Raw genomic sequence first — 25,963 nt, 5'->3', positions numbered from 1 at the left:
TTTTTTTTTTTTTTTTTTTTTTTTTTTTTTTTTTTTTTTTTTTTTTTTTTTTTTTTTTTTTAATTTTTTTAATTTTAATAACAGCATTATAAAATAACTTATCTTTTGTTTATTTTTCAGGTGTTACAAATGACCAACATCTTAGATTATTGGAATTGAATTCCTGGCAATTACTGAGGTTGCTTCATGCACAATTGCCTGATTTAGTATGTGAAAAGTTTTCATGCAATGCCTCCAGGGATGATGATTCTGTGACAAGTGATCTAGAAGAAATGTTTTGTTGCTTGTATCTGGAGGCTGCATCTCTTCATGAATCCTGGAAATATCAAAGAGGCTTCAGGTGTACTTCTTTTTGTACCTGTTGAAAAAGGATACTTTATTTGGTGATAACTCCAAGTTCTTATATTGCTTCAACTTGTACTTGAATAGGTCTATGGATGCAGAAAACTCTAGCATAATCATTGCAGCATATCATAACTTTTTAAGAGCAGCAAGTGAGTGGCTATCTCGCAGAGCAACTGATGTAAGTATAAAAATGTCAAGATCATTTTTTATCCATGGATTGAAGTAACATAGCATATTTAAACCTTATGCAACTAATCATCTATGCACAAATGACTGAAAGGTAAACATGAATGCTATAACGGAACTGTTATCTCTGTTCTTCTTTAGATGTAGAGATTTCTTACTTTGCACTAGCTATGCAAATGACAATTTACAAAAGCAGTATTGTTGTGCCATATATTTCCACTTCAGAATGACATGTACTAATAACAGGAATGTAGAAGCTTTTTACACTTGGCACAATACTAAATGCACATGCAAATGATATAAGTGACTGATTATCAATGAAATTGTTTCACATGTCTTGATTTTTCACAGAAACCTGTAGGTCTTCTTGCGTCTGGAGTTGCAGCTATGCTCCTGTCATGTGTGATGTTCTTGGGTCTTCTGTTCTTTCTATGCCAAGAATTCTTTGTTGAGGAGAAAAGATCTCTGCGTCATGTTAATACTAGCTTGAACTCCTGGTTTTTGGATGAGATGCTTATTTTGTTTATTATCATAATGCTTGTTATTAGCATGGGATCAAGTTCAATGATAGAGGAAGAGCAATATATATGGTATTTTTTTACCACCTCATTTTATTTGGTGGTACTCCGAAAAATAATGCAGTCTGTTACATCACAAACTGTACAGAATACACATAATATGACTGAGAGTTATAAGAGAAGATATATGCAGATTTCCTTGATTATTGTAGTTCTACTTTCTGGAAGAATTTTGAGGGGGTGGCATCAAGGTGGTGTTAATTGGGCTCATCTTCCTGACATTGCAAAATGGCTTGAGCAGGCAGGAAGCACCTATATAAAGCTGTTGCAGATGGTGTCTGTTGTCCTTGTAATCAGCATAAACTTAGTTTCATTGCTGTGGGTAAAATGGTCAAAAAGAAAATATGCCATGGCGGTTGCATTGATATACTCATTCCCTGGATTGTTGGTTTTGCTGTATGTTACTAAATATCAAGACCTGACATTTACTGTGTCCAGTTTTGAAGCTACCTTAATGGCCCAGATAATATATGCAGTTCTGATTATTTCTGCAGTTGGGACTACTGTTTTTGTTCCATGGCTTATGCCCCTCAAAAATCATATCTCCTTGTCCAGTATCTCCCAAAATTCTTTTTCTATGGTGGTTAGAGATTCGAGCTACATGATTGGCTATATTTATATATACTGTTGGTGTCTTCTACAGCTTCTGCTTCAGCAGCCTATCAACTCAGTAGCCTTTTTATTGATTTTCATGCAAATTTTTGCTAGCATTTGGCACTTCTCCAATTCCAACCATCTTTTTAGACAATGGGTTGAGGTCAGTCATATTTGTAAACATTCATTCAACCTTCTTCTGTCGTACCTTGTTTCTTCAGCATACCCATTCCTCTTATTTGTTGATTCATGATTATACTTAACAACTGTTGTATGCATATGCATGAAATGATGAAAATATACTAATTTTTGGTAAAGGACTAGAAATATGTACTTTGCTTCTATATGAAATTGTTATTAGTATGATGATTTGCATATTACAACCTTGCATAACTAATTGTTCAAAGGAGAGATGATCTGGAATTAGGTATTTAGGTTTTCATATCTGAAATGTAGATCTCTCCTGCCTTGAAGTGATTGGGATAGACAAGATTGAGAGTAAATATATGTAATATGAAGTAGAAGATTTGAATTTTTGGTTTTAGGTTTAGGGGTATGAATGAAAATGACACGTTTCTTTTTAGTGGAAAACTTCAAAATTAAAGAGAGAAAACACGGTAAATCTTCTATAGCCTCATACTTCATCTTCTGGAAACTAGGAGTACATACGGTGTGCAAATTTCTGTTAATAGACCTTCTGATGAATTTAGCCCGAGCTTTAGTATTCAGTATCACAACTGCGGACAGTGCTGAACGTATGTAAATTTGTTTGGTTTTCAGGTTGCTGCTCTCTATTTTGTGGGAATGGCGGGTCACTTTGGCCTTGGTAACACCAACACTCTTGCCACCATTGATGTTGCTGGGGCTTTTATAGTATGTCATTTCCCAGAGTGTTTTTATTTTTATTTTAAAAAAATTATTTTAATCCCAAATTCTGATGTGTAGTAACTTGACAAGTTGACAGCAATCCATAATATTATCTGATGGACTTTATTTTTTTTATATGATTTCCAGGGTGTCTTGAATCATTCCACGCTGCTTTCTGGTATCTTAATGTTTATCATAACATATGCTTCCCCAATTTTATCTGTGCTTAGTATGGTGGCATACATTGCTATGAAGGACACGATGGGGTTAAAAAATTCACAGGAATGTGATTATGGACATTTGCTAAAGACGCTAATTGGTTTTCCTTGTCTCGTCCCTTTGGGCTTAAATTCCGTTCTTTTGATGGCGTATACAATAGTATTGCTGCTAATGAGGAATCATTTGTTCGTCTGGAGTGTCTTTTCCCCAAAGTAAGTATCCCTTTTAAGATTTGTGTCCATATTTTGATTTTTGAATCTCACTCATCAACCTGTGGCTGTTCTAAATCCCGTGGATTATTCTCTAGGTACTTGTATGTCTGTGCTACTACGGCCTGCGTGTGTTTTGGTGTGACTATTGTGGCATCGACTATAATATATGTATCGTCGGTCCTTGCATTACGCGTGAAGATGCAGGTGTCTTGCAAACCAGATTAAAAAAAGGATGTAGTGCCCCGGTTTTCGCTGCATAATATTGCCAAGACGGTTAACTTTAGTTGCCGATGCCCCCATCTAGAGGTTTGCATTGCCAACTAACTCCAATGTGTCAAGATTAGCATGCTTTGCAGCTGTTCATCTTTCTAAAATTCTGGCAGGTAAAGAGAAAAAAAGATCACTTTTGTACTAATTAGCTTATCACTACTTTCCACTCAGCACCCATTTTCCTGGTTTTGAGGTTTTTTGGGATTATTAGGTTACTTGCAAGCTGTGTTCTGAGTTCTACTTTCCAGTTTCCATACACATATAGGGTTTTTTGTGAAACCCATTTTGAATACTACTGGCCCACCACATCCCGTATAAAGGGAAGGGTTTGATGCCACTGGACCACAACGGAGTACTATTTTCTAACAACTAATTTGATACAAATTTGTTGAAATTTGTCAAAAATAGTAACAACTAAGAATGATCAAGTGACATTTTTTTAATCATTTAAGTTGATAAACATATTTTCTGTCAAAATAAAATGTAAATTAATTATCTTTTTTCCTCCATTTCCTCCTCACATGGTACTGAAAATATAATTTTTATCATGAAAAAATCTCAATGTTTTTGCGTTTTCTTTTGACTAAGATTTGTGTAGAAATCTAAACAAATATAAATGTTCCTCAATTATTTGCACATTTCAGTGTTTTGATGAATTGAAATGCGTTTTCATCAAATTATTGGTTGGAAGGATTAGATGTGACAAAAAAACTAGTTATGTATAAAAAAAATTGACAAAAATGAAAATTTGATTTTTTTTTTTTTGAGTTTTGTAATGTAGTATATGTTCATACTTTTTCAATCTAATGAACCGCAAAGAGTCAATGCTCCCATGGGGGTTTGAACTTACGACTTCCCATTTAAGAGAGCCACAATGATGCTGCTCGACCAGGTCTTCCTAAACTGTTAATAAAATGTAACACAACAAATAGTAAAACTTAGGGGATGTTTGGTTTGAATATATATTGGAATTAAAATGAGAATACAATAGTTGTTTAGTAGTAAATAAGGATCAGTTTGAAAATTCAAAAAATGACTTTCGAATTTTTTGGTATTTGGGTATTCAAGGAAAATAAAATTAAAGTAAAATATTCATTCTGATCAATGGAAAAAGACTCAATTTAACATAAAATGTCTTCCTAGATGGTTAGTCGGAAGACATTTTCCATATTTTTTATTTTCTGATCTCGTATTTATCTTCTCTCTTGTATATTTTTAAACTAGTTTCTAAATTCTTATTACCATCACCACCACTACCACACCACCACTAGAATATAAAATCAAAACTAGGATATACGGTATACCTTCTTTCTCCGCAAATTTTACTTTGGACCGCAGTCCACAATGGATTGTGGATCATGCATCAAAACAACATCGTTTTGATTAATGAAAATAGACGACAGAAATGGTCTCCGCTCCGCGCCATTCACTTTGAGTTCATATACACTACAGTTATATTTCAACACAACTGCAGTTATATTTCAACACAACTGCAGTTTCTTTTCGATATAACTGCAGTTTCATTCGATATTATACACTTAAATATGTGAACCTGTTATTCAGTTTCCTTTAATACAACTACATTTTCTTTTATAATACACTGCAGTTTCCTTTCAACACAATTACAATATCAGTTCGATATGACTATAGTTTCATTGGACAATATACACCCAAAAATGTGAAACTGTTATTCAGTATCAGTTTATATATACTGCAGTTACATTTCAACACAACTACAGTTATATTTCGATATAACTACAGTTTTATTGATAATATAAAAACACAAATGCGAAACTGTTATTCAGTATCAGTATCAGTTTATATATACTGCATTTACATTTCAACACAACGTAACTATAATTACATTTCGATATAACTACAGTTTTATTCGATAATATAAAAACAAATGTGAGGTAGTACCTTTTGAGATGAGTTGTAGGATCAATTACGGAGTTCCGTTACGAATTACGGCCGCCGTATCCCCACTTATTGAAACGACGTTATTTTGTGACCATGGTCTACAATGCAGTGTGGACCATGGTCCACCGTATAACGACTGTTCTTTATCCAACGTAACTTTCATTGGAGTTGGGGGCATTAGGCTTCCACCAAAATCAAAGCTGCAAGCTAAGCGTTCAACTTTTCACTGAGTCACCGGTGTCTCTATTTCTCCAACTAACTCTGATCTCACGACAGTCAAGATTCAAGACCACAAAGTCATGAACCACCACAAACATGGATTAGATTCCACCAATTTAATATGGAAGAGTGTCATCAAGTCTCAAAGAGTGAGACTTTGATGAGAGACAAAAGCGAAGACGTAATTTAGGGTTTGAGGTTGAGAGAAGATGAGAGAATTACATAGTAGAGAGAAAAGTGATTGCATAGAGAAAGGAGAGAAATCATCTAGGTTAGAATTTGGGGCTTTTATATATATATATATATATATACCAAAAAATGACACCGTATGGATATGATATATACACATATACTCCGTATAATATATCAAACTTTTAGATAGAGAAAAATTTTGCTTCCAACTCGAACAAGGCAATCGGTGTATAAGTGTATAACACATGCATGCATGTATATAGTTTATCTAATCAATACATATTAAACGTTACACGTATATAATATATCAAATTTTTAGATAGATCGGAGTAAAAATTATGCTTCCAACTCGAATAAGGCAATCACTGTATAACACATGCATGTGTGTATTTAATCTAATCTATACATATTATTATCTGCTCAATTAATATGATAATGTCAACATCTTTTATTGGAATAAGTCTTGAACCTGAGACTTAGAGTATTTTAAATTTTTTTTTTTTTAGAATAAAGAGGCTAATTCATTAAATCATAAGTTGAAATGTTTATCATACATATCATGGAATGGTAAAATATTCATTACAGTAAGACATAGAAACAAATTCCTAACAATGCTAAGAAAACTTGAATTGCCGGCAATTTTTCAAATTTGAAGCTGAATTTGTTGGAAGAACTTAAAACTTCTTTAATATCACTAGTGATCTGGTCAAACGTAACCAAGACGTACTGACTTTGATATGATCATTTTTTATCATTTCAACTTATGAGAGGAACTCGCCAAAGAAACGAGAATAAAACAAAACTCGCCAGAGAAATGAGAGGAAACAACTTGTCAAAGAAACAAAGGGATAACATAGAGAAAGCCTAAAGAATGAACAAAACAAATGAAAAAAAGGACAGAAAACCTGGAGAGACTCTGAAACTTTCTCTGAAAATGATTAGAGGATATAATCTAAGATCTGACACGTAACCTTAAATCAACCGGAAAATGAACGACGACTAAAGGCACCACCGTACCGGCTCAACACTCCATTAGAGCGTCGGCCGGCAGTGCCAAAATCGCTGGGAGAGAGAGAGACGAAGTTGGGAGAAGCTAAGAGACGAAGCTGCACGCGCAGAGAGAGAGAGAGAGAGAGAGGTGGCTACATTAAGAGACATATAGATTATGGGAAAACTATTAGACAACTAGAAACTACAGTATCTGGAGTGTTGATATGAAAAATTTGGAGGTGAGTGCAGGAAAGGAATATCCGGCCACATGCATGGATGCTCTCAGTTTACTTGATCGAGACGGAAGACAAAAACGCGCCAGGGAAAGGCGGGAAAGCCACCTGTGCTATTTGCATGCGGTAGTTACGTACAACGTCCATTACCGTTGAATGACATTATTGCCCTTTTTTAATTTGTTATTTACGGGATTACGGAGTACTCCGTATCTTTTAACCCATAGCTCAATCAATTTTTTTGTTTTTAAATTTTTTAATTTTTTTTTTCTTTCACCTAGCATTAATTACCCATAACTCAATCAATTTTTTGTTTTTAAATTTTAAAGATTTTTTTTTTCACCTAGCATAAATTACTCATAGCTCAAACAATTTTTTGATTTTAAATTTTAAAGTTTTTTTTTCACCTAGCATAAATTTTATAAATTACTGTTTTCATTTTACCTGTTCTGTTTAATATATATTATCAAAATAATTCTCTTATTTGTTTTTTTTTTTAAAATATTTTTATTTTTATAATTAATATTTTTATATTTAATAATATTTTTAATGTAGTTTCTAAATATACGAAGTATAAATTTAATATGTTAATGTTAAATAAAATATTATGAAAAATTGAGTTTTAAATAATTTTAATCAAACATTGTTAATAAAAAGAATCCATAAATAATAGGAGAGATCATCATAGAAAAATTTATATTTTAAAAAAATTAACTTGTCCCATTTTATTTATCATGTTTACTATTTATTGGTCAAATCAAATCTTTCTTCTTTGCTTATTTTTTATTAGTTTTTAATTATTTTTAAATTTAATTAGAATTTTTTATTTTATAGTACTTTTAGTATAGTTTCTAAATATATAAATTTTATATACTAATATTAAATTTAATGTTAAGAAAAATAACTTCAGTCAAGTCTCGCTAACCAAATCAGACACATAAAATGAGACGGACGGAGTACTTCTCTTTAGAAATAATGTGTAAGTAGACATATTTTTTCAAAATTATACTATCTAGCATTGAAAGGGGTGGTTGAGTGGAACATGATTATCGTATTTAAAGGTCATATGTTACTTAATGTCTACGTAGTGCACACCCTCCCTCGCATGGTTGTGATTTTTACTTGTTATCTTTACAAAAAAATTATCCAATTAAATAAAATTATGAATAAATTTAAGGTGCGTTAATGCATAATCTAACACGAAAAGCAACAGAATTTAGTTTTAAAGTCTATAAAGGAAACAATCAGAGGAAAATAATTCATTAAAGAATGACCATTTTGGTTTAATAATATAATTTGGTACAATGAATTAAGACGTATTGATAAAATTAATGCAACCATAATTTACTTTATAAAGAATGACAAAATCTTGGGTAATATTGCAATAACACGTAATAGGCATGTCCTAAATTGTCCATAAATGTGTGGTTTCCAGATTTGTTATGCAATCCTGAGTTTCCTTCCCTCCATCATCTCTTCCGCCATTTCACTCTCTTTCTCTGAAAAAATGGCGACCCGAACCGACAACAAAAACGGTGGACCCGAATCGAGAACCCAGCTCTACCTCAAAGCCGCCGAGTTCTTCCTCGGAGCCAAGAACTTCGAGGACTGCCGGAAAAATGCTTTTCGGGCACAAACATTGGACCCAATCCACCCCGGCCCGACCCAACTGCTCGCTATCGCCGCCGTCATATCCGCCGCCGCGGACGACGGCGACTCAAGTCAGCGCCCCGACTATTATTCGATACTCGGCGTCCCTCACTTCAGCGCGGATTTTGATCTGATCAAAACCCGCTTCGAAAAGCTGTGTGCTATTTTGAGCCCTAGGGAGAATCAGTTTGCTTTGGCGGAAGAGGCGTATCGGCTGGTGATTGATGCGTGGTTAGTGCTATCGGTGCCGGCGAAGAGAGCTCTGTTCGACGAGGAGCTGAAGAGGAATCCGAAATTTCGAAGCGGGTCGGAGAATCCCAACTTCTTCTGGACTATGTGTCCTTACTGCTACCATGTGTTCGAGTATCCGGTGGTTTTCAAGGAGTGTTGTTTGCGGTGTTGGAATGAGAAATGCAGGAGGGCTTTTCACGCGGCGGCGATTCCGGCGCCGCCGCCGGATGTGGTGGCGATGGGGAGGTTTTTATGTGCAGGTTTTGTGCCGATTAGGGTTGAAAATGGCATGAACTCTTGGACTCCATTTTCACCCGTTGGCTCTGAAACTAGGGCAAGAAATGAGAATGAGGGTAAAGGGGATGGAGATCATGGTGATATGGAGACTGATGGTGGAAATGTGGCTCGGAAGAAGCAAAAAATGGCGGCAAACAGCACAAAGAAGATGATGGGAAAGGGGGTGAGAATGCAGGTGATTAATGCTGCTCCATTGGAGACTACTGCTGATGATAGAGCCTCTGCAAACAATTACACAGAGGTAGAATCAGAGTTGATCAATGGAAAGTTGGAGTTTTTTGAGGAAGGAGATGATATTTGTGTCGGTTTCCACCCCGGTTTTCATTAGAATTCAATCATATGATTTCTGATATTTAAATGCAGGTTAGGGGGATTAAGCTTAGCTTTCAGTAATTTTATACAATGAAAAGATATATGATGAATGTTTATGTGTTCTGTTTTTCTTAAATTATGTGAATTTTAATGTGGTTATTTGATTGGTTTGCCATTAAATGAACTGAAATTTGGTTCTGTTTCCTGTGTTAATTGCTTGGCCCAGTGGTGTCCACCATTGAAGATTTATCTATCAAGTTCTTGTGTAATCAAGAACTAGTTTTAGATGTCTCCCAAACTGAAGTCCTTTTCTAGTCATGCTTCGGTTATAAGAATGCTGTTTTCCTTTCTTGGTTATCAATCATTGACTGGAATTAGCTGCTCCCCAGATTCTACTTGTTGACTTCATGGAAATGATCTCTTTATCCTGCTTCTACAAGCTAAGAGCAGAAAATTTAAACAACAATGTTAGTTGCAATTTACAGTCTTGAACAAATGTTCGTTGTAGAGGTGATGTATTTATGTATTACTTGAATCATGTTCAACTATATATATTAGGACTTGATCTGAAGTGGTGCTTATTATCTATGGACTATGGTCTATGGGGACATATATGGAGTTAGATGGTCAAGGCGGATTCAAATTTTGGAATAAGTGAGACACATTTATTTATACAATTAAGTACTTTTGTAGTTGAGTAATTTAAATGAATTTATAAAAATAATCCATAATGTAATATAAATCTTTAAAATCAAGTGTTTTTTCGTGTTATGGTGTGCAAATTTAGTTTGAGCACATTGGCTAGTCTTATGCTTATTGGGCACAAGGAGACTCAATCCTTGGTTTTTACTCTCAAACTTCTCCCCTGTGATCAATTGAGCTATTCATGCTGGCATTGAGATTCTGTTTAAAAGAAAGAGAATATATTAATAATCACTTAAGTCACAGATTATAGCAGAAGAGATGAAAATAGGGCCCAAATCTATCCAGACCGTACTAGCAACATGAGAATAAGCAAAGGTAGCCAAAAGATGAGCAACTGAATTGGCAATTCTACGAACATGGCAAAACATAATATATCATGAAAATCAACAAGCAAAGATTTAATGTCCTCTATATTTCAGCAAGCCAAAAGGAGATAAAGCTTGATTTGTGAAGACTAGTAAGCAGTATTTCAGAATCCATTTTCACAATAACACCATCCCAATTATTAATCTTCAGCCAGCTTAACGCTTCACGAACAGCTAGAGCCTCAGCTTCTTTAGGTTGCACTTGCACAACTCCTGAGCGTGTAACAGATTGTGCTGCCACAACAAGGCCATGATGGTTGCGAAGTATCCAGCCAATTCCCATGTGATCTAAATCATGCCTAACAGAAGTATCAACATTCAATTTGAATTTACCTTGATAAGGTTTTTTCCATGCATCTTGGTTTATCCCTAGTTAGTATTATACTTTTCAACATAAGTATTACATTTCAATCTAGACCCGACCTGTCTCACAACTAATAATTGTTGAGATAATCTCACAAGAATGTCACCCGCTTTAAAATTAAGAAATAATATTAACATTAATTTTGATTATTTTATTAAGAATGTGACACGTACTATTACTATTGACTATTCAAAATTGATTTTCCAAAACCCTCTTTTATTATAAACTTGAATAATAGGACAAGGTAACTTGATGATGAGATGGTTGGCCAAGGTTGGAAAATAGTATAGGGTTTGTTCAACATCTAAAAAAAAGGCAAATTAAACCTATAAAATTTTAAAGTATTAATTGAAATGCATGTATGTGGTATAACTAACACAAGGCAATTGGACAGACAAGCATGCTTATGCACACCTATATCTCATCAACCTTGACTTTGGCTTATAATCTACCCCTATATATACATTTCCCTTTACAAATTCGCCATATCTCACCATTCAATCAAGAAAACCTATTCACTTCAATTCTAAGCCAAACACCTCAAATTTAGCTAAACAAAGATGGCAACTGCCAAGAATAGCTTCCCCCTCTCCATGGTGATAACATTATTGTGTCTAGCAATTTGCATCAACACCACCTCCGCCACGCGCCGCCTCCTGCAAATCCCCGGCGCCCCACCGTTGCCGACGATGCCAACAATTCCCTCTCTTCCTCAACCAAGCTTACCACAAATGCCATCCATTCCTAACATGCCAACCGCTACACTTCCCCCTTTGCCAGCAATGCCTGCCTTCAACTTGCCTAATATGCCTCTCCCTACTTTGCCTTCCGCCCCAAAGCTCACTCTTCCCCCCATGCCGGCTAACATCCCTCTCCCAACCTCTATTCCCAACTTTCCGGCGGCTATCCCCACTCTTTCTCCACCTCCATCAAACTGATGATTTAATCAATTCTCAGTTGTTCAACGGGTAGCTCAATTGGTTATTGGGAGCTGAGGCAGATTGTGGACAAGACTTCGTTGATCAATATCAAGATATTATAAACCATTTACTGTTTTTTTGCATGCTTTAGTTTGTCATTAATATATTGCATTTGTTTGTACCTGTAATGTTTGATTGTTGGCCGTTTGTTATTTATAGAAGATATGTTTTTTTTTTCTCAATAATCTTTTGATTTCTTCTTTGGGTATTACTATATATATATATATATATATATATATAATATGTTCTTTTTCAAGTGTTTCTGTCATGTTCTAATAGCTAATCTATACAGTTCTCATACAATTTTTATCAGTAATAATACAAAAAATAAATGGTGTATTCCAATCATGCCAAATATTCTTTCAAACATAATACGTGTAACTTGATCATTATTGTGATACACATATATCAATACATAACTTGTACACAACAACTAATATATATATAGGGAATACACTAGTTATTTATTAAAATATTTATGAATTAGAGCAAGTGAATAAAATAGCAAATTAAATTCATCAAATTCAAATTATATAGATTGAAGAGTTTAAGTTACAACAAGAAAACTTAGTGAAATCCTGTGTCAAACATTGGCTCCCTATATAGATCTTGAAGCTAAGTACCTTAACTCTCTCTTGCTTTTAATGGATGAAATCCCTTCCAATTTCCACTCTCCCTAGAATTTTGCATTGTTGGATACTTTGATTTACAAAGAAGTCAGCATCTACTACCCGAATGTGTATTTTGGGTGAAATCCTACTTAGGTTTTAGAAGAAGATATATATTTATATGGAATTTTAATTTATTTAACATAATTGGTAAAAGTAAAATACATAAATAATATTTTATGAGTGTTACGTATCAATGAAAGATTTTCTATCATTCCACACCACACAATAGATAGAATTTATAATAATTATCACAAGAGATATGTATGTACCGATGATATGTATCAACATATATATTATTAATTTTAAAAGTTATAAATTAATTATAATAAATATAGTATATTAAAATTTCATAAAAATAATACTCCGTAAAAAATATTACCAAAGTATTGCTTGGAGTAACACTAATTTTATGATATGATATAGAAGCTTTAATTTTATTTTTTGAAAGGATATAGAAGGTTTAATTTAATTTTAAAAAGAATGTCAAATTTTGCATTCACAAAAATAGAGTAACATACACATACATATAGTTGTCAGGATCAAGTGCTTATTACTAGGCGAAAAATTATAGCTAGTAGCAAACACGTAACTTTATTTCTTTATAAATGTGTATCATTTAATTAGTGTTACATTTCAATAATAAGATGTTGAGTTTGACCCTCCAAACCTCTGCCAAACAATAATAATGGTTGTGTGCACAATAGACCAATGATTGATCGAGTCTCACCAATGGCCATGTAAAAACAACCTCTCAAAATGAGGGACTCCTTGTGTGCAATAAGTAACAGCCTACACAAACTATCGGGCAAAGATGTAGGGGCGCTTAGAGTCGGCGATCTGATCTTACCTTTTATCATAACTACTATATAATTTTAAGTTAAAGTCAAAGAACAACCCAACAAAGTAATTAACTTGATGGGATGTGGTTGGCCAAGGTTGGAAAATAGTATACGGTTTGTTAAACATCTAAAAAGTTGCAAACCTATAAAATTTAGAAGTTTTCAAATGCATGTATGTGGTATAACTAACACAAACCAATTAGACAAACATGCTTATGCACAGTTGCAGACCTAACCTATATCTCATCAACCTTGACTATGGCTTATAATCTCCCCCTATATATACATCTCCCTTTACAAATTGGCCATATCTCACCATTCAATCTACAATTGTTCAAGAAAACCTATTCACTTCTAAGCTAGCCAAACATCTGAAATTTAGCTGAACAAAGATGGCAACTGCCAAGAACAGCTTCCTCCTCTCCATGATGATAACATTATTGTGTTTAGCAATTAGCATCAACACCACCTCCGCCACGCGCCGCCTCCTGCAAATCCCCAGCGCCCCACCGTTGCCGGCGATGCCGACAATTCCCTCTCTTCCTCAACCAACATTACCACAAATGCCATCCATTCCTAACATGCCAACCACCACACTTCCACCTTTGCCAGCCTTCAACTTGCCTAATATGCCTCTCCCAACCTTGCCTTCTGCCCCAAAGCTCACTCTTCCTCCCATGCCAGCTAACATCCCTCTCCCAACCTCTATTCCCAACTTTCCGGCTATCCCCACTCTTTCTCCTCCTCCATCAAACTGATTTTAATCAATTATATTTTCAGCTGTCCACCTTTCATCATTTCTTATATCATAGGCATTGAGTTGTACGTATTGAATATTCATGTTAGACGAGCACCGGTAGCTCAGTTGGTTCTTTGGAAGACAAGACTTTGTTGATCTCGAGATATTATAAACCATTTACTGTTGTCCGTGCATGCTTTAGTTTGTCATTAATTAATATATTGCATTTGTTTGTACCTGTAATGTTTGATTGTTGGCCGTTTGTTATATATACAAGATTTGTTTTTTTTTTTTTGCTCAATCTTTAGATTTCTTCTTTGTCTGATCTATTACTATATAATATATATAATGTTCTTTTAAAGTGTTCCTCTAATCTTCTAATAGCTAATCTATACAATTTTTACCGGCCTGCATGTAATACCTAAAATAAATAGTGTGTTCCAATCATGCCAAATATTCTTTCAAGCATAATACATCTAAACTCTCTCTTGCCTTTAATGGAGGAAATCCGCTCCAATTTCCACTCTCCCTAGAATTTGGCAATGTTGGATATATACTTTGATTTACAAAAAAAAAAATCCGTAATTGCTACCCGAATTAATTAATGTTTATATATTTTGGGTGAAACCCTACTTTGACTTTAGAAGAATATATATATATATATATATATATATATATATGGAGCTTTATTTAACATAATTGGTAAAAATAAAATATTTACATCATATTTTATATATGAGTGTTACATATCAATGAAATTAAAGATTTTCTATATATCATTCCACACCACAGCAGATAAAATTTATACTAATTATCATGATCAAGAGATAAGTATGTACGGATGATATGTATCAACATATTATTAATTTAATTAAAAGTTATAAATTAATTATGACAAACATAATATATTAAAATTTCATAAAATTAATATAAAATATTATCAAAGTATTGCTTGTATCGAGGAGTTATTACACTAATTTTATTATATTATATAGAAGGTTTAATTTAATTTTAAATAGTGTCAAATTTCAGATTCAAAAATAATATACAAATATATAGTCTTTAAGATCAAGTGTTTACCATTATACCAAAAAGTTATAACTAGCTAATTGTTAAGGCACAACTTTATATTCTTATACTTATATCATTCAGTGCTACGCTTGGATGACAAAATATTGGATTCGGGCCTTGAAGCCACTGTTAAATAATAGTAACATATACATAATTGATTTTATTTATTCAAAATTAAGTGTTAAATAAATATTACGGGGAGTAACTATTTTTATCTAATTACAAATACGACAGTAATTGGTGTGCAGTCGATATTAAAATTTAACTAATAGCTTAGCTATTTTGGAGTAGGTAAACAATAGAAAAATGACCTTTAAATCTATAATGGTAAGAATAATACATTAATTTCACTCTTAATTAATAAAATGAATTTTAACTACTTTTTAAAGGCAAAAACTCCTATGTAATGTCTCACGGATCCTAATCCACGAGATGGGGGTACGTGAGTTATTTGTAAGTATTACATTTTTCTCATAAGTATTATACTTTTCCTCATAAGTAACATTTCGACGCCTAAATATTACATTTTAATTTAAAATTATTAGTTTCTAAATTTCCTCAAAGTATCATACTTTACCTCATAAGTAATAATCCATTTATTCATGATTATTATTACACTTTTCATCATAAATATTACATTTCCATCTAAATTGATTCGTCGTCTCACGGATAAGGATCCCTGAGACGGTCTAACATGAGAGTCACCCGCTTTTAAACTAAGAAGTAATTAATATTAATATTTATTATTTCAATAAGAATGTGGACATACATATGTATTACTATGGACCATTCAAAATAAGGGGGAGTCATCCAAAACCCTCTATTATTATAAACTTGAATATTTGTTGTATTATAAAGCTAACAATATATAAATATACAATATAGTACGATTTTGGCCCTGTTTGGTAAATGGTTGTTGGCTGATTGGGTTGGCTGTTTGGGTTAGAAGGTATGATTTGTTGATAATATTATCTGATTCTAGAAAGTTGTTTGATAAATTAGCTGTTAGCTGATAGCTTTTTGGTATAATTTCTTTTCTCAAAAAGCTAATTAAAAAGGCTGCTTTGAGTAGCCTTTTGAATTTTAGCATTTTGAAGTTACAAAAAGCTTATTAACCAAACAACTAATAGTGGTCAAATAAGCCAAAATTGACTGATAGGCTGATTATTTACCAAACAGTCCTTTAAGTTAAAAGGCAAAGAATATAACAGGATAAAGTAACTTGATGGGATGTGGTTGGCCAAGGTTGGAAAATAGTATATGGTTTGTTGAACATCTAAAAAGTTGCAAACCTATAAATTATTTTTAAAGTTTTGAAATGCATGCATGTAGTATAACTAACACAAGCCAATGAGTCAAACATAGATGCTTATGCACACCTATATCTCATCAAATCCTTGACCAAGGCTTATGATCTCCCCCTATATATACATTTCCCTTTACAAATTCGCCATATCTCACCATTCAATCAAGAAAACCTATTCACTTCCAAGCCAAACATCTCAAATTTAGCTAAACAAAGATGGCAACTGCCAAGAACAGCTCCCTCCTCTCCATGATGATAACATTATTGTGTCTAGCAATTTGCATCAACACCACCTCCGCCACGCGCCGCCTCTTGCAAATCCCCGGCGCCCCGCCGTTGCCGACGATGCCCTCTCTGCCTCAACCAAGCTTACCACAAATGCCATCCATTCCTAACATCCCAACCACCACACTTCCCCCTTTGCCAGCCTTCAACTTGCCTAATATGCCTCTCCCAACCTTGCCTTCTGCCCCAAAGCTCACTCTTCCTCCCATGCCGGCTAACATCCCTCTCCCAACCTCTATTCCCAACTTTCCGGCTATCCCCACTCTTTCTCCACCTCCATCAAACTGATTGATTACTTAATTTACAGTTACGTTGTTGTTCACTTCATCTTTTAATTTCTTATGTACATGAAGCGGCCGGATTGATATGCTGCTGCACTGGATCGGATCATATATTTTCAATTTTAACTTTTATTTCTTCATCTCATCGACATATACTATTATTAGTGTGCTTAATGTTGTCATCAATATCCTTGTACTTTGTACCTGTAATGCTTCTTTCAAGCCTTCCTTCAATTGATTGTTGCCTGTTTGTTATATATAGAAGATTTGGTTTCAATTCTTTAGTTTTATTTTATTTTTGGCTCGCTCAATCTTTTGACTTCTTCTTTGGCGCGCTATTACTATATAATATTATGGGTATGTTCTTTTTCAAATGTTCTAATGGCTAATCCATACAGTTTCCATGCATACAATTTTTACCTGTAATAAGAAAATAAATTGTGTGTTCCAATCATGTCAAATTTTCTTTCAAACATAATAAATGTAACTTTATCATTGTCATACACATATATCAATATATAACATCTACCCAACAACTAATAGGCTGGGAATAAACTAGTCATTTATTAAAATATTAATGAATTATCACATGAATAAAATGGTAAAATTAATCAAATTTAAATTATATAGATCAAGAGTTTAAGTTACAACAAGAAATAGATCGATCGAGAAAACTTAGTCAAATCTTAAGTTCCAAACCTTTGCTCCCTATATAGATCTTGAAGCTAAGTATCTTAACTCGATCTCTCGATCTTGTCTTTAATGGAGAAAATCCCCTCCAATTTCCATTGTCCCTAGAATTTGGCACTGTTGGATACTTTGATTTAATTTACAAAAAAGTCCGCAATTGCTAAAGAATGTACGTTACGTTTTGGGTGAAACCCTATTTTGACTTTAATTTAGAAGAAAATATATATTTATATTGAGCTCTATTTAACATAATTGGTAAAAATAAAATGAAAAAAATGTCGAATAGGCTTCCAAACTTTACACATTGTGCAATTAAACCATCGAATAAAAATGTGTGCAATTGTACTTACTATACATTCATGACCCAAAGCCGCGGTCACAGCAGACTCACAGTAGGTGTTTCCACTTATAATGGAAATCAATGTAAAATGTGTGATTAATAAATAAAATTTTTGTTCTTTCTATATTTCCCTGTTAATATGGCAATACACTAATAATATAATATATAGCCAGATAGAAGAAGTCGAGAAATTGAGAATGAAAGGAAATCTTGTGTACTGTATATAACAAACAGTCAACACTATTACACTCGCATAATCAATGAACGTACACTAGCAAAGAAAATTACAGGCCGATATACAAACAAATGCAATATATATATTAATGACAAACTAAAGCATGCACTAACAACAGTAAATGGTTTATAATATCTTGAGATCAACAAAGTCTTGTCCACAATCTGTCTCTCAAGAACCCATTAACTGAGCTACTCGTGCTGGTCTAACATGAATATTCAGTACAACTGAATCGGTATGATATAAGAAATGATGAAAGGTGGACAGCGCGCCGAAAATTGATTAAATCAGTTTGATGGAGGTGGAGAAAGAGTTGGAATAGCTGGCATGTTGGGAAATGAAGTTGGGAGAGGGATGTTAGCCGGCAGGGGAGGAAGAGTGAGCTTTGGGGCGGAAGGCAAGGTAGGGAGAGGCATGTTAGGCAAGTTGAAGGCGGGCAAAGGTGGAAGTGTGGTGGTTGGCATGTTAGGAATGGATGGCATTTGTGGTTGAGGCAGAGAGGGAATTGTCGGCATCGCCGGCAACGGTGGGGCACCAGGAATTTGCAGGAGGCGGCGAGTGGCGGAGCTGGTGTTGATGCTTGCTAAACACAATGTTATCATCAGAGAGAGGAGGAAGGTGTTGTTGAGCGCAGCCATCTTTGTTTAGCTTAAAGTGATGAAAAGGTTTTCTTGAATCAGTTGTTGTTGATTCAATGGTACTTTGAGGTGAGATGAGAGCTTTGGAACGGGAAATAATAATGTATATATAGGGGGAGATTAGAGACCATAGTCAACGATCTGATGAGATATAGTTGTGCATAAACGTTAATCTGTCCTATTTGGCTTGTGTTTGTTAGACTACATTTGAATACGTACTACTTCTATAATTTCCTTGGTCAGATCGAAGTTGAACAACCCATATATTTTCCAACCACACCATTATATTACACAACTGTCTTATTCTTCCGCTTTAATTAACCCCATATCACTTTGAAGATTATTTTAATTAACGTTTTTAGCTTGATCTAATACTTAGACATTTGGTTGAAAGGAAGAAATAATTAAAGGAAATGAAATTGTAATTTTGTGGGAAAAATAAGGTGGAAGAAAGTAGGAATTCAAATTTCATTGTTTGGTAGACAAGAATAGAATTACTAGAAATTGAAAGAGAAGAAGTCAATAAAGATTAAAATTCCTTTAGTACGTAATAAAAATAAAAATAATAAGGATAAATTGATCATTTACTATGAAATTCTAATTTCGTAAGCTCTGTTGCAATTCAAAAAAGTCTACGAATTACAATTCCCTCCAACCAAATAATGGAAGCTTAACATGCAATTGCATATTGAAGGCTATCGGAAAAGCTAAGGTCACGACCAAGAGATGTATTTCTTACTGGAGAAGGTCACGGGACATTTACCGGAACTTATCGGTGATGAGGTAGCCGGCTAACGTGGCTGGATGCCTTAAAATCGTGAGTTAGTGTATTTAATTGCACTTTTAAAAAATTCATGGACCTAATTAATTAACTTTTTGTGAAAAGTTTAAGTGCCTATTTGACCATTTTTCCTTATCATTATCATTCTGTAGGGGCATTTTAGTCTTTATATTCATTATTTCTTACCATTTCAACCCTAACCAAACAACAGAATCAATATCCCAAGTACTTTATTTTCCACAAACCAAACAATGGAATCAATCTTCCTAGTATTTTCTTTTCTATGGAATTTCATTTCCATTTCCACTTAAACATTTTTTGTGAACTAAATGCAGCCTAAAGGTACAATATTTGTGTATTGAAGGTACATTATTTGACTACTAAAATACATTATTTTGTATATTAAATAATGTATATTCAATACATAAATAATGTATTTTTAATATATTAAAAATATACCTTTTATTCATTGTTCACAGAAAAACTTGCTGAGATGCCGTGGTATGAGTTGCAGTGATGATTTTGTGGGAACCGAGGCAAACTAGGTTGTTGCACTTACTTTTGCCAAACACTCTGCCAAGCCCATGCTTAATTAGGCCTTCCTCAATAGTGGAGATTTTTTGTATGGGTTTTGAGGAGTTTTTGTAGGTGTGATTAGAAAAGAGAACATGAGAGTGGAGAAAAAAAAAATAAAAAAAAAATAAAAAATTGAAAAAAGAAAGGTATTTACGCGCCCGCCTGGGCGTGAGAACTGGCCTCACACATGTGAGGCGCAACTTATCTCCTCCATAGTAGCCCCACAGTGCTACCAAAATCCCCTCCCTTGCAGGAGAAAAAACCACCAAAATCTCTCCCATCACATTTGTTAAAACCTCCCTCTAAGTTTTTATTGTTCCAAAATCTCCAACAAAAGCACTAATGGGGATGGCCTTAAAACCACAATAATGAAGCGAATTAAGTCTTAGACCGATTGTTATACCATATGTTATGGTTCACCTTATATTTCGAATGTTGTTTCAAAAATTATGTGTTTGTACTTAACATATTTTGTGTCTTCCGTTAGTAAATTATGGGTGTGTTTGGTTCACACATGGGAAACGGAATCGCAATGGTATCAAATATTTGATAATGAGTTTTGGTGAAAGTATTTTGCATGTTTGGTAGTAGGATGGAATGAGAATGATTATTAATAGTTGGGGAAGTAAAGGAGGAAGGGAAATGAAATCCTTATTTTATCCAGGAATGTGTTTTGCAATTAATGGGGTAATCAATGCCCATAGGAGTGTTCTAAAAACCTGTCAACCAAACAATAACAATGACTTTTATACTCATTCTTGATAGCTAAACCTGTCAACCAAACACACCCTATGTGTTGAAAGCACATAATATATTAGCTTGTAATTAATATTATGTATCTATAATTAATAAATGAAAATTGGTTATTTTTATATTTTCTTCTAACTTGCAAGCGTCTTGTAATATGATATCCAAATTTTAGATTTTATATATAAAAGATAAAATAAAAGATCTCGTTTTAATTCATGTCTTACATATAGTTGAAGACAATATGCGTGATGAAGAAACTAAGCAAGAAAAAGACGAAATCTTCAATTCCTTATATTACAAATAGGCAACACTCAAACAATCAATGAAAAAACATTACAGCAACAATTCAAATACAAAGAAATATATATAGATGACAAACTAAGGCACACTAATAACAGTAAATAGCAACTCATCGATCCGTTTGATATAAGAAATGGTGAAAGGTGGGCCCGCAGCTGAAAATTAATTAAATCAATTTGATGGAGGTGGAGAAAGAGTGGGAAAAGCCGCCGGAAAGTTGGGAAATGAGGTCGGCAGAGGGATGTTAGCCGGCAGCGGAGGAAGAGTGAGCTTTGGGGCAGAAGGCAAGGTTGGGAGAGGCATATTAGGCAAGTTGAAGGCTGGCAAAGGGGGAAGTGTGGTGGTTGGCATGTTAGGAATGGACGGCATTTGTGGTAGAGAGGGAATTGTCGGCAGCGGTGGCGCGCCGGGAATTTGCAGGAGGCGGCGAGCGGCGGAGCTGCTGTTAATGTTTGCTAAACACAATGTTATCATCATGGAGAAGAGGAAGCAGTTCTTGACAGTAGTGGCCATCTTTGTTTAACTAAATTTCAATTCAGATGTTTGGCTTAGAATTGAAGTGAATAGATTTTGTTGAAGCAAGTGTATATTCAATGGTGCTTTGAGTGAGATGAGACTTTTGGAATGGGAAATTATGTATATATAGGAAGAGATTAGTAGGCATAGTCAAGGATTTGATGAGGTTAAGTTGTTCAATTCATACAATTTCTGCCCTAGCTAATTAATTGGCCGATGTGTTTGTTAGACTACATCTGAATGTATATTGATTTAAATTTTTTACAAGTTGAACAGATCATCTATTTTCCAACCAAATGCATGCCCAAGTATGAAGTATTGGATCAAGCTAAGAGTGTTAAAACTTCAAAGTGATATGGAGTTAGTTAAAGCCAAAGAATAAGAAGACAATTGTGAAATATAACGGTGTGGTTGGAAAATATATGGGTTGTTCAACTTCTGACCAAGCTAAGGAAATTATAGTAGTATATTCAAATGTAGTCTAACAAACACAAGCCATATATTTAGGACATATTAACGTTTATGCACAACTATATCTCATCAAATCCTTGACTATGCTCTCTAATCTCCCCCTATATATACATTATTTCCCTTCCCAAAGCTCTCATCTCACCTCAAAGTACCATTGAATCAACAACAACTGATTCAAGAAAACCTATTCATCACTTTAAGCTAAACAAAGATGGCTGCGCTCAACAACACCTTCCTCCTCTCCCTGATGATAACATTATTGTGTTTAGCAATTAGCATCAGCACCACCTCCGCCACTCGCCGCCTCCTACAAATCCCCGGCGCCCCACCATTGCCGACGATGCCGACAATTCCCTCTCTGCCTCAACCAACCTTACCACAAATGCCTTCCATCCCTAACATGCCAACCACCACACTTCCCCCTTTGCCCGCCTTCAACTTGCCTAACATGCCTCTCCCTACCTTGCCTTCCGCCCCAAAGCTCACTCTTCCTCCCATGCCGGCTAACATCCCTCTCCCAACCTCTATTCCCAACTTCCCGGCTATTCCCACTCTTTCTCCACCTCCATCAAACTAATTTAATCAATTTTCAGCTGTCCTGTCCACCTTTCATCATTTCTTATATCATACGGATTGAATTATGTTGAATATTCATGTTAGACCAGCACGGGTAGCTCAGTTGATTCTCAAGAGACAGATTGTGGACAAGACTTTGTTGCTCTCAAAATATTATAAACCATTTATTGTTGTTAGTGCATGCTTTAGTTTGTCGTTATTAATATATTGCATTTGTTTGTACCTGTAATGTTCTTTGCTAGTGTTCATTGATTGTGCGAGTGTAAGAGTGTTGACTGTTTGTTATATACAGTACACAAGATTTCGTTTCATTCCCAATTTCTTGACTTCTTCTATCTGGCTATATATAATTAGTGTATTGCCATATTAACAGGCCAGGGAAATATAGAAAGAACCAAAATTTTATTTATTAATCACAGATTTTACTTTGATTTCCATTACAAGTGGAAACTCGTACTGTGACGGCCGGTTTGGTTCATGAATGTATGGTAAGTAATACGTCTATGGCGGAGTAAGCTTGGGCTCATAATTTTTGTTATAAGCCTGGGCTTCTTCAACGCTTTTGCAGCAATATTTACATTTTCCGGCGAAGTGAAAGCAGCAGCCCAGCTTGCATCCCCCATAGCCACCCTTCCAACCCCAACCATGCCCACCCTTATATGGCCAACCATAGCCGATGCTATGACCGGCACCGCCTTTTATACCCCATTTGTACCCATAATTTACTGGCTTCATGTCACCGACGTGCTGCCCATCCGCCCCAACAGCTGCCGCCTCACCACCCTCAATTGCTGCACAAACAACAAAAACGCCATATAATTATTATACATACAAAAGTAATCTATTTGGAGCAATTCAGCCAAGTTGATCAAACTGTTGACTTGGTAACCACAAAGTTTCAACTTTGACTCTCAATGGGCGGCTCATTAGCCTAGGCCTTCTTAATTGAGCCGGTCCGGTCAGCTACCAGCAACTTAGGCTGGTTTACCTCCTTAAGGTCCTTTGTCAGCTAGGGTTAATAGTTGCGGGTTTCCCTAATCACCCAAAAAAATAGTAAAATTACCACCATTGGACTTACTTTTTGGTGTTTGCCGTGTTTCAGCACCTAAAGCAGGAGAAGCAGACAGAAGAGCTATAACCAAGAGAGCTTGGAGAACCAAATTGATGTCAGGCTTCATGAGCTCTTTGAGAAGGTATGAATTCAAGAAAGATTATAATGGAAATACAGATGAAGAAGTAGGGTGTCTTGAGTCCCAATTTATAATGGAAGAAGCTCACTGTGGGACGCAAACTATTCAAAGCTTTGCTAAAAAGTCAAGAACTGTAATATTGGTGGCGGATCTGCAGATGATATAAATGCAGCTGAGGCCATTGATATGGAAAACCAAGGCTTTTATTTTATTGGAACCGACAAGACAAAACAGTTCAGCTTCTTTCACCCGGCATGAATTATTGAAAGTAATACTATATATAGATACTCTCAGAGCTTAGCAAAAAACACTTGTTAATGCGAGTACGTAACAATAATTAGTCAATTATTTAATTAAACTAATCAAAAAATAAATTTAAGAATTAACTAATCATAATATTTTGAGTCAAAGAGTCTTGGAGTACCACTATATATGTCTGCAACTTCTTCTTCATCACTAGGATGGTCAACTCCATGGATCAACCTTCAGCCTACTGCAGTTGGGGAAATGGGAAGAGCCTCTACTGCAGTTGGGGAAATAGGAAGTAGGTGCAAGTAAATTGTCAATCGTATAAAACTCTCTGGTTCTATTATAACCGAAAAACTATTCTTGTCCAATCTGCGGGAAATATTTGGATACAGAAAGAGAAAAAATAAAATCAAATAAAATAAAAATTGTTGTATATATCTACCTAGGAGGGTGCTATCTCCAAAAAACTATAGTAACTTGTAATCAGGAATAAAGAACATGGCCTCAATTCTCTGAAAGACAGCGTGCTGCCTTGAGAGTGAGCTCATAAGAATATTTCAGCGCTTGAAAATTGCAATATCCCGGCTGCAATTAGTTTTGATAGCTTCCTCTAAACTTTGCATGCGGTCAAAATCAACTTTGAAAGTAACCATCGTGACTCCACCTTTCCCTGTATCGTAATCCTGTTTAATGTCTTCAACTTTATAAGTTTGGAGCTGCAGCAAGTCACCATGGAGAAGGGCAAAATTAATGAAATGAGAAAGACAAGAGAATCAAAACTCGCGTAACAGTTTATTATAGTTATGAGAGAGCAAAGGTCCGTAAATCAACTTTATAATTGATGCTCATACTACATTCAGATAATAGTATATGAAACCATGACACTAGATTTTTCTACGGATCATAATGTAAAGAGACCTTGTTACCTTGGAGATGAATATGTTGACAAATACTAGAAAGGAATTTAGCGGTTTCAAGCTCACACTGAACTTACCTGGTGGTACAGAACCCCTAAAAGATCAAAAGGAACCTCTACACCCATAGAAACCTGCAAATTGAAGATCATTTCCATCAACAACGGTACTGAAGCGAACAAGATCGAAATTTAAGAAATACATTGCATAGTTTTAGAGTAGAGCAAAATATTTTCCACGGAGAGTGGAGAAAGAAGAATCCCGAAGCAATCCATACCTTAGATTTTACAAGCTGCGTAGGAGCATTTCTCAAGCATTCTGCAGCAGTTCCTCCATAAGCTCTAACTAGTCCGCCAGTACCAAGTTTAATTCCTCCAAAATACCTAAAATCAACGGAGGTGAAATACTGCTTTCTACTAGGAAAGATGTGCCCTATAATATCCTTCATCCAACCCAACTTCTAAATTCTAGTTTGTAGTGAATGTATATCATTCACCATTAATCACCAAAAAAAAAAAAAAAAAAAAAAAGCTGTACTACCTGATTACAACAACCATGACTCTGTCTAATCCCGAAGAAACAATTGCAGAATGTATCGGTTTGCCAGCTGTACCAGATGGTTCACCATCATCATTACTCGGTATTGATCCCCAACCTATATTCAAGACAGTCGATACTCAATAAAAATATTGTAACAAACTTTCAATTTTCCAGAAACCTCATAAATTCAAGAAAATGGTTACTATTTTTTACACTTAGGGTAATCTAGTAATATACAATCATGCAATTCCTTGGGCAAAATTCCCAAACTTGAAA

The 25,963-nt window shown here is 34.8% G+C and overlaps 11 protein-coding genes across 12 annotated transcripts in view; 6 read left to right on the top strand and 5 right to left on the bottom strand.

The window, feature by feature from the left end:
* The window catches only part of LOC116020048 (GPI ethanolamine phosphate transferase 2), a 9,038-nt gene extending 5,373 nt beyond the window's left edge, over positions 1–3,665 (top strand). Inside the window, exons 12-17 of the mRNA XM_031260502.1 lie at positions 121–340; positions 430–523; positions 883–1,866; positions 2,484–2,576; positions 2,718–3,001; positions 3,097–3,665. Coding sequence (XP_031116362.1) covers positions 121–340; positions 430–523; positions 883–1,866; positions 2,484–2,576; positions 2,718–3,001; positions 3,097–3,226 — 1,805 coding nt within the window. The 3' untranslated portion in view covers positions 3,227–3,665. The remainder of the gene's footprint in view (positions 1–120; positions 341–429; positions 524–882; positions 1,867–2,483; positions 2,577–2,717; positions 3,002–3,096) is intronic.
* A 4,667-nt stretch (positions 3,666–8,332) lies between these two features.
* Positions 8,333–9,331, top strand: LOC116020521. The gene has a single exon (XM_031260991.1). It carries the CDS (start codon positions 8,333–8,335, stop codon positions 9,329–9,331), a length of 999 nt encoding a protein of 332 aa, XP_031116851.1.
* Positions 9,332–11,309: 1,978 nt separating this feature from the next.
* LOC116020520 (protein PELPK1-like) lies at positions 11,310–11,687 on the top strand. The gene has a single exon (XM_031260990.1). It carries the CDS (start codon positions 11,310–11,312, stop codon positions 11,685–11,687), a length of 378 nt encoding a protein of 125 aa, XP_031116850.1.
* Positions 11,688–13,631: 1,944 nt separating this feature from the next.
* On the top strand, positions 13,632–13,997 carry LOC116020519 (protein PELPK1-like). Its single transcript, XM_031260989.1, has one exon. The coding sequence runs from the start codon at positions 13,632–13,634 to the stop codon at positions 13,995–13,997; it is 366 nt and encodes a 121-aa protein (XP_031116849.1).
* A 2,574-nt stretch (positions 13,998–16,571) lies between these two features.
* On the top strand, positions 16,572–16,928 carry LOC116020518 (protein PELPK1-like). The gene has a single exon (XM_031260988.1). The coding sequence runs from the start codon at positions 16,572–16,574 to the stop codon at positions 16,926–16,928; it is 357 nt and encodes a 118-aa protein (XP_031116848.1).
* A 1,214-nt stretch (positions 16,929–18,142) lies between these two features.
* On the bottom strand, positions 18,143–18,876 carry LOC116021222 (protein PELPK1-like). Its single transcript, XM_031261834.1, has one exon. The coding sequence runs from the start codon at positions 18,822–18,824 to the stop codon at positions 18,474–18,476; it is 351 nt and encodes a 116-aa protein (XP_031117694.1). The 5' UTR covers positions 18,825–18,876; the 3' UTR covers positions 18,143–18,473.
* Positions 18,877–21,402: 2,526 nt separating this feature from the next.
* Positions 21,403–21,744, bottom strand: LOC116020517 (protein PELPK1-like). The gene has a single exon (XM_031260987.1). The coding sequence runs from the start codon at positions 21,742–21,744 to the stop codon at positions 21,403–21,405; it is 342 nt and encodes a 113-aa protein (XP_031116847.1).
* Positions 21,745–22,429: 685 nt separating this feature from the next.
* On the top strand, positions 22,430–22,795 carry LOC116020516 (protein PELPK1-like). Its single transcript, XM_031260986.1, has one exon. It carries the CDS (start codon positions 22,430–22,432, stop codon positions 22,793–22,795), a length of 366 nt encoding a protein of 121 aa, XP_031116846.1.
* Positions 22,796–23,177: 382 nt separating this feature from the next.
* Positions 23,178–25,963, bottom strand: part of LOC116020802 (IMPACT family member in pol 5'region-like) — a 5,348-nt gene continuing 2,562 nt past the window's right edge. Inside the window, exons 8-9 of one of the 2 annotated variants that reach the window (XR_004098844.1) lie at positions 23,873–24,135; positions 23,178–23,585 (exon numbers count right to left, since the gene is read on the bottom strand). The gene's annotated coding sequence lies outside the window, so the exon portion shown is untranslated. The remainder of the gene's footprint in view (positions 23,586–23,872; positions 24,136–25,963) is intronic. The other variant, XR_004098845.1, reaches the window with a different exon arrangement.
* LOC116020515 (glycine-rich protein 3 short isoform-like) lies at positions 23,296–23,972 on the bottom strand. Its single transcript, XM_031260985.1, has 2 exons — positions 23,873–23,972; positions 23,296–23,585 (listed from the first exon to the last, which is right to left on the bottom strand). Exons 1-2 carry the CDS (start codon positions 23,970–23,972, stop codon positions 23,296–23,298), a joined length of 390 nt encoding a protein of 129 aa, XP_031116845.1.
* LOC116020514 (IMPACT family member in pol 5'region-like) overlaps positions 24,544–25,963 on the bottom strand; it is a 1,592-nt gene continuing 172 nt past the window's right edge. The window contains exons 2-5 of the mRNA XM_031260984.1: positions 25,688–25,802; positions 25,425–25,530; positions 25,228–25,281; positions 24,544–24,949 (exon numbers count right to left, since the gene is read on the bottom strand). Of these exons, the coding sequence (XP_031116844.1) occupies positions 24,791–24,949; positions 25,228–25,281; positions 25,425–25,530; positions 25,688–25,802 (434 nt within the window). The 3' untranslated portion in view covers positions 24,544–24,790. The remainder of the gene's footprint in view (positions 24,950–25,227; positions 25,282–25,424; positions 25,531–25,687; positions 25,803–25,963) is intronic.

The sequence above is a fragment of the Ipomoea triloba genome, chromosome 5, assembly GCF_003576645.1.
Source record: "Ipomoea triloba cultivar NCNSP0323 chromosome 5, ASM357664v1".
Classification (NCBI taxonomy): domain Eukaryota; kingdom Viridiplantae; phylum Streptophyta; class Magnoliopsida; order Solanales; family Convolvulaceae; genus Ipomoea; species Ipomoea triloba.
Note: the sequence above shows the minus strand (reverse complement) of the source record. Positions and strands in the feature narration are given on the sequence as shown.

What these genes read in the sequence shown, in the direction of transcription:
- LOC116020521 (XM_031260991.1), top strand. Translation starts at nt 8,333, where the DNA reads ATGGCGACCCGAACCGACAACAAAAACGGTGGACCCGAATCGAGAACC.
- LOC116020520 (XM_031260990.1), top strand. Translation starts at nt 11,310, where the DNA reads ATGGCAACTGCCAAGAATAGCTTCCCCCTCTCCATGGTGATAACATTA.
- LOC116020519 (XM_031260989.1), top strand. Translation starts at nt 13,632, where the DNA reads ATGGCAACTGCCAAGAACAGCTTCCTCCTCTCCATGATGATAACATTA.
- LOC116020518 (XM_031260988.1), top strand. Translation starts at nt 16,572, where the DNA reads ATGGCAACTGCCAAGAACAGCTCCCTCCTCTCCATGATGATAACATTA.
- LOC116021222 (XM_031261834.1), bottom strand. Translation starts at nt 18,824, where the DNA reads ATGGCTGCGCTCAACAACACCTTCCTCCTCTCTCTGATGATAACATTG.
- LOC116020517 (XM_031260987.1), bottom strand. Translation starts at nt 21,744, where the DNA reads ATGGCCACTACTGTCAAGAACTGCTTCCTCTTCTCCATGATGATAACA.
- LOC116020516 (XM_031260986.1), top strand. Translation starts at nt 22,430, where the DNA reads ATGGCTGCGCTCAACAACACCTTCCTCCTCTCCCTGATGATAACATTA.
- LOC116020515 (XM_031260985.1), bottom strand. Translation starts at nt 23,972, where the DNA reads ATGAAGCCTGACATCAATTTGGTTCTCCAAGCTCTCTTGGTTATAGCT. An exon ending in AACACGGCAAACACCAAAAA is followed by an intron (nt 23,586 to 23,872) that starts GTAAGTCCAATG and finishes TTGTTTGTGCAG; the next exon opens with CAATTGAGGGTGGTGAGGCG.